Source organism: Branchiostoma floridae, chromosome 13 (assembly GCF_000003815.2).
Source record: "Branchiostoma floridae strain S238N-H82 chromosome 13, Bfl_VNyyK, whole genome shotgun sequence".
Lineage (NCBI taxonomy): Eukaryota > Metazoa > Chordata > Leptocardii > Amphioxiformes > Branchiostomatidae > Branchiostoma > Branchiostoma floridae.
In genome coordinates, this window is record NC_049991.1 from 21,823,817 (window position 1) to 21,829,981 (window position 6,165).

A 6,165-nucleotide genomic window follows, 5' to 3' on the forward strand; every position below is an offset into this window, starting at 1 on the left:
GACGGACAAATTTATTCCAAGAAGTGCAGCATCTGGTACATTTTTAGGGATGAAACGTAATGTAAGACTTCGCCTACCTGTATTACCTCCCGCAGCCGCCACGATCGTTGGGAACCAGTCCACAGCATGGATCATCCTGAACAAGACGCACAAAACAAGAAAGGTTTTGTAAAAAGCTGGCCGATGCATATTATTGAAAAAAAAAAGAGTCTTGATATTTGATAAGATGAGATGAAAAGAGAGCTGTTAAACAAGTCTTCAACTGGTCTATTTTCTATCAAAAGACATTACATGGGATTTGACGTTAGGCCATGTTGATTTCATTATTTGGATTGCATCCTCTGGGAACCCCAAAATGCGAGCAAGCACGCAAATAAGAAAAGAGTTTGGCCAAAAAAGTTGCCATCAATATGAAGTCTAAGTGGTCAGGAAGATTGAACATAGGACTCAACACAGTCACATAGCATGGTATACTCAGGCTATTAAAAAATTCCAATAGAAGCAAAAAAAAAACATACATAACCTTGGGGCCCAAAAAGGGTAGCCTAAAAGCTAGCCTGCAGGCTAGCCTCCTGGGCTTAGGGTTTTTCGTAAACCCGCAATACTACCCCACTGAAGCAGTAGATTGAAGACTGCAGATTATTGTCTACTGAGATCTGCAATAGAAAGTAATTGGACCTACTCATTGTTGGTGTATCCAGTTTCCACCAACATGTTGCCGTGCACGAAGGCCACGCCCTTAGTGCCCCCCTCCCACAGGGTGAACTTCCCGCCCTTGTAGGGGTAGTTGCTACCGCCCTGATCAGGCCAACCGCCATTCTGGAAAAAATGCACAATTTTTACCGAACCAGATGAAAGAGGAAAAAAATAAATACAACTCACCAGGACTAAGTTCAATAAATATCATTTCATTCTTACGTCAGTGCTAAAGATCAGAAGAGTGTTGTCCCACAGTCCGGCACCCTTCATCGCGTCGACAATCCTACCCACATTAAGATCCATGGCTGTCACCATGTCTGTAGAATAGTTGGAAGGCCATCAGAAAAGATACTCATGTTTCACTTCCTTCTAAACCTTCTAAGGCTAACGGAACATGTTTCACGACAAAGTGTTTTTTTTAAAACAAATACTGTGGTATGATGGAACTTACCACGAAGAAGTTTCGTACGATTGTCTGTCTCATCCCGATACATGTTTCTATATGCAGTTTCGGGAACTTCCTGAGGCAAAAACACGTTCAGACATGTTGTCGTCATTTCGTCAAGAACGAAAAAAAAATTAATCAGAACTGAAAATAAGCAGTGTGTTAGGTTTGTTGCTGACCTCCAGGGGGCGGTGCACGTGCTGGAAGGGCACGTACATGAACAGCGGCTGATCCTTGGGGTGATCCCCTATGTTTTTCACGTCCTGGGTGGTGAAGAAGTCCTGCAACAAAACAGATGATAGATAAAGATTGGGGCTTTGCAGAACATGAAGGACATCACAGCTAGGGAGAGGAGGGAGATGGGAAGGAGGAGGATGAACATCATGAGAAGGATAAGGAGGATGAACATCATGAGAAGGATAAGGAGGATGAACATCATGAGAAGGATAAGGAGGATGGGCATCATGAGGAGGATCAATAGGATGGACATCATGAGGGGAGTAAAGAGGATGAACATCGTGGGGAGGATAAGGAGGATCGACATCATGAGGAGGATAAGGATGATGGACATCATGAGGATAAGGAGGATGGACATCATGAGGAGGATAAGGAGGATGGACATCATGAGGAGGATAAGGAGGATGGACATCATGAGGATAAGGAGGATGGACATCATGAGGAGGATAAGGAGGATGGACATCATGAGGATAAGGATGATGGACATCATGAGGAGGATGGACATCATGAGGGGGATAAGGAGGATGGACATCATGAGGATAAGGATGATGGACATCATGAGGAGGATGAGGAGGATGGACATCATGAGGGGGATAAGGAGGATGGACATCATGAGGGGAGTAAAGAGGATGAACACCGTGGGGAGGATAAGGAGGATTGACATCATGAGGAGGAAAAGGATGATGGACATCATGAGGATAAGGATGATGGACATCATGAGGATAAGGAGGATGCACATCATGAGGAGAATGAACATCATGAGGAAGACAAGGAGGAGAACATCATGAGGAAGTTCATGAAAGTATATCCACCCACCGGGCCGTACTCATCTGTCATGTTCCTCACCACTTCTTCGTTGTCCCGTAGATCAATCCATGGTCCATTTTCAGGGTCGGCACCTGCGATATTAGAAAAACAAACATGCAAAAGGTGGGCAGAAGTACTGTCAAGGTTACAATATAATCTAGTCGAAGTCAATTTGATCTTGAAGATATGCTGATACTAGTTTTTCAAGTGTTTGTATTCGTCCCCATTCCTTAAGACTACCAGCTACAAACAATTGCTAATATTTACTTGTGGCCACTACCATAAACCCCAATAACCTTAGTGACCAGTGCTTTTAGTAGCTCATTAGTTTCCCCAGCTGCAGGTTTTTTGTTGAAACGATGCCATACCCCAACTGTGATTGTAGTACGTCTCTTCTGCCTCGTAGAAGCCGTAGAAGGAGTCGAAGCCGCGGTAGGTCGGAGTGTACTTCTTGTCGCAGAAGCCCAGGTGCCACCTTAGGCCGGAAAAGAGTTGCCATCAATGCCACAGCGATGACGGAACTAGTGCATCTATCAACACTCAGTTATACATTGCGCAGTTGCGCAACAACCTCATGAATCTCAGGGGAGAAATTATACAACGTGTCCTCCCTCTTTATACGCATCATTCCGCGGCAATGCCAGGGCTACATTCCCAAACCGGCACTCGGCCGAGTAGCTCGTGGGAACCGTGAGATGGCGAAAACTAAACACACAGAACTTTAGTTTTTCCGACTTACTTGCCCACCATGTGAGTGGCGTATCCCAGGTCCTGCAGTTTCTCCGGCAGGAACTTATGCTCAAGCGGGACACCCTGTGGCCTCATATGAAAGAACACCAAATGCTGCAAAACACGAAGAATTTGAAAAAAGTAGTCAGTGATGGCAGACTTCACCCCTTTATACATACTGCCTTGCTATCCTGCCGACAGACAAATTTAAAATGAGCGCTGGGATGTATTGCAACGCTGCATTGCGTGCATTGAGATGGTTATCATCAATATGTATACGTGACACGGTGAAAAAAAGTATCATCTTACAAGTAGACGACATGTCGTTAGCCGAATCCAGACCCAGTTCTGTTCCTTCAACGATTCAACGGGACGTTGATGAACTTGTGCAATGGACTGTTACCAACCACATGGAACTCAATCCACCAAAATGTAAAGTAATGGTAATATGTTTTATGAGAAATCCACCTTCACCCCCACAGTTGTCTGTAGGACCATCAGAGTTGAAAATAGTTCAGTTTGCAAGAGTTCTTGGCCTGATCTTGGAGGCCGATCTCAAGTGGTCCACTCATGTCAACTCTATAGTCAGTAAGGCCAACTGTAGGCTCTACCTAGTTCGTGTCCTATAAAGAAACATGGACTTCCTATCCAATCCAATACGTATACCCCCCGATGACCCCGCGAGGGGCAAAGTAGGGGGGGGGGGGACTTGGTGACAATGATTGTTTTCTGTGGATTTGTAAGACCACTGTTAGAGTACGCTTGCCCAGTGTGGCATCCAGGCCTCACTGCTCTCCAGTCAAAGTGTATTGAAGCTGTACAGAAGAGGCCGTGCAGAATCATTCTAGGTAGACACTATGTTGGCTACGACAGAGCCCTAGAACAGCTGTCACTTACTTCCCCGTACCTGAAACGTCGCAGTCTTTGTTTCAAATTTGCATTGTCTGTGTCGAAGTCCCCACTATTCTCTGACTGGTTACCCCCGAAACGGGGAAGTGTTCATGGCAGGGAGCCACGTACAAACGACAACTACACACAGTTTAGGTGCTGATAATCCAGATTCAAGAATAGCACACTTCCTTTCATTGTGTCATTGCTAAACGAGTCTTAATGAAGTTTTTATCAAACGTATTGTGTATCATACACCAATTCAGCCTTGTATGGCTGCAATAATATGTACATGTATATGCGCACTTGTTTTGGTGCTAATAAACCATTCATTCATTCATTCAAGTAGAATTCCGAGAAACAATGATATAACATTAATGATCGCCGTACCTGCGTGCCCAAGTGGTAGGGGTACTTCCCTGTCATGAAGGATGATCTGGACCTGGGATTTACAACAAACCAATCAGGCAGAAGAGCAGAGCATAACACTGCTTCCTCTGCCAGAACAAAGACAAACTGCAGTACGGATTTACAATATCACAGCTTCAAGTGCAACGAAACAATCAGTGTTAGCAGCACTTTTAAAAGAAAACGATTAGTGGTTATTTGCATTATTCATATTTAATAATGTTCACCTTTACTTGACTTCCATATGCCACAAAATTGAAATGGAATTCAGTTTCTCATCAACTATGCAAATTAGGTTCTAAAGGGTTACATTGAATGAATAATGGATGATTTCCCCTTGAACTGCTTGAAAACAATAGTGGTGATTTGAAAATTCATATGTTTACGTTTACTAGACTTCCAAATGCCACAATATTGAAACGGAAGTATGGAATTCAGTTTCTCATCAACTATGTAAATTAGGTTCTTAAGGGTTACATATCGAATGAACAATGGAAGATTTCGCCTTGAACTTGAGAACACAATTGTAGTGATACTAACGGCGTGCAGATGGGGTTGTAGTAAGAATTGTCGAGGATGACGCCATCCCCAGCCAGCTTGTCCAGATTAGGCGTTTTGACGTCAGGGTTGTGCCAGCCTACGTCATTCCATCCTGAAAACACAGGAGACGAATATGATAATATTCTCCAAAACCAAACTTTCATGTGAATGATATATAGCCACGTATTCAGCATACTTGCATCATTGTGTAGTATTTCTGGTGTTTGTAAACTGCATAAAGCAAGCTCCACAAGTTTTCAAAGTTGCTGAAACTATCTCAACGTAAACTCCTCTATCTAATAGGGCCTTCACACTGAAACCGAATTAGCAGGAATCAAGCAGAACCAGCCGGAATGAAGTATTTGCAATATTCGTAACACATTCGGGGCCATTCCGAGTGGGAATTCCAAATGGACCTGATATCGCCTTCACACGAGAAGGAATGAGCCAAAATGCCGTCAGAAAGAAAATTATTTTCTATTCCTGGGAATTCGTAGTGTATTTTAGAAATTCTCATTGCATTCCAGATGTTCTTTTGGCCACATTCTGGCAGGATTCGAAGTGGCTTGCCGTTTCGGTTCTCCATCGAATGAGATAAGAATGTTTCGAATAATGTTGGAATGCCGCAAAATGCGGTCAAACTGCAGTTAGAATGGTTAGAATACACTTAGAATACACATTGAGTGCCGTTCGATATTTCTCCACTTCAAATGCACCTCGAAAGTTTTTTTGACATGTCAAAAACTTTCGAGCCAGCCAAAAGAACGGGCACAAATATCTGGAATGAATACAGTTAGAATGTCTTGAATACACTACGAATTCCCAGGAATACAAAATAATTTTCATTCTGATGCCAGCTCATTCTTCCTCTCGTGTGAAGGTGCCTCAAACAACGGCATACTGAACAGTGGTTTGAAACATTACAGTTTGTCTGGTGTGATGATGTAACCTCCCTCCTTAGCTTAAGTATTGGTCTGCAATTCTGCAAAATAGTATGATTTCACGTTCTATGCACAGAAATGGTAGGAAAGTCTTTTTTCTATATTATCCTAATGTCACAAAAAAGTAGTTACTCAAGCAACTGGATATGGTTTTGGACACGGTCAAACGTTTCAACTGGAATCCACTAGTTTTCGTCAGTGACACTGAAGAGATCTGCAAGAAACAGGTCTTTTATACTCTAACTATGCATGAAGACAATTTCAGATGTCCAATAGGAAACGTTGTAAGACAATTCAGACTGAAGACAATTTGGATTAAGGAAACAAAGGTAAGGCAAAGTCAAGCTGAGGTCAATTTGGATTTCAAAGGATAGCAAGGCTAAGACAAAGTTAATGCAAATGAGTCAATTAGCTCCTGTTGTTTTAGTTGCAGGAGCTACAAGTTTTGTCCGGGGGGGGGGGGGGGGGGGG

General features: G+C 43.1%; 1 protein-coding gene across 1 annotated transcript in view; it reads right to left on the bottom strand.

Annotated features, from left to right (window-relative positions):
* Positions 1-6,165, bottom strand: part of LOC118428666 (arylsulfatase B-like) — a 9,858-nt gene that overhangs the window by 608 nt on the left and 3,085 nt on the right. The window contains exons 2-11 of the mRNA XM_035838778.1: positions 4,754-4,865; positions 4,196-4,247; positions 2,928-3,031; positions 2,557-2,663; positions 2,198-2,280; positions 1,324-1,425; positions 1,151-1,220; positions 919-1,016; positions 683-819; positions 78-136 (exon numbers count right to left, since the gene is read on the bottom strand). Of these exons, the coding sequence (XP_035694671.1) occupies positions 78-136; positions 683-819; positions 919-1,016; positions 1,151-1,220; positions 1,324-1,425; positions 2,198-2,280; positions 2,557-2,663; positions 2,928-3,031; positions 4,196-4,247; positions 4,754-4,865 (924 nt within the window). The remainder of the gene's footprint in view (positions 1-77; positions 137-682; positions 820-918; positions 1,017-1,150; positions 1,221-1,323; positions 1,426-2,197; positions 2,281-2,556; positions 2,664-2,927; positions 3,032-4,195; positions 4,248-4,753; positions 4,866-6,165) is intronic.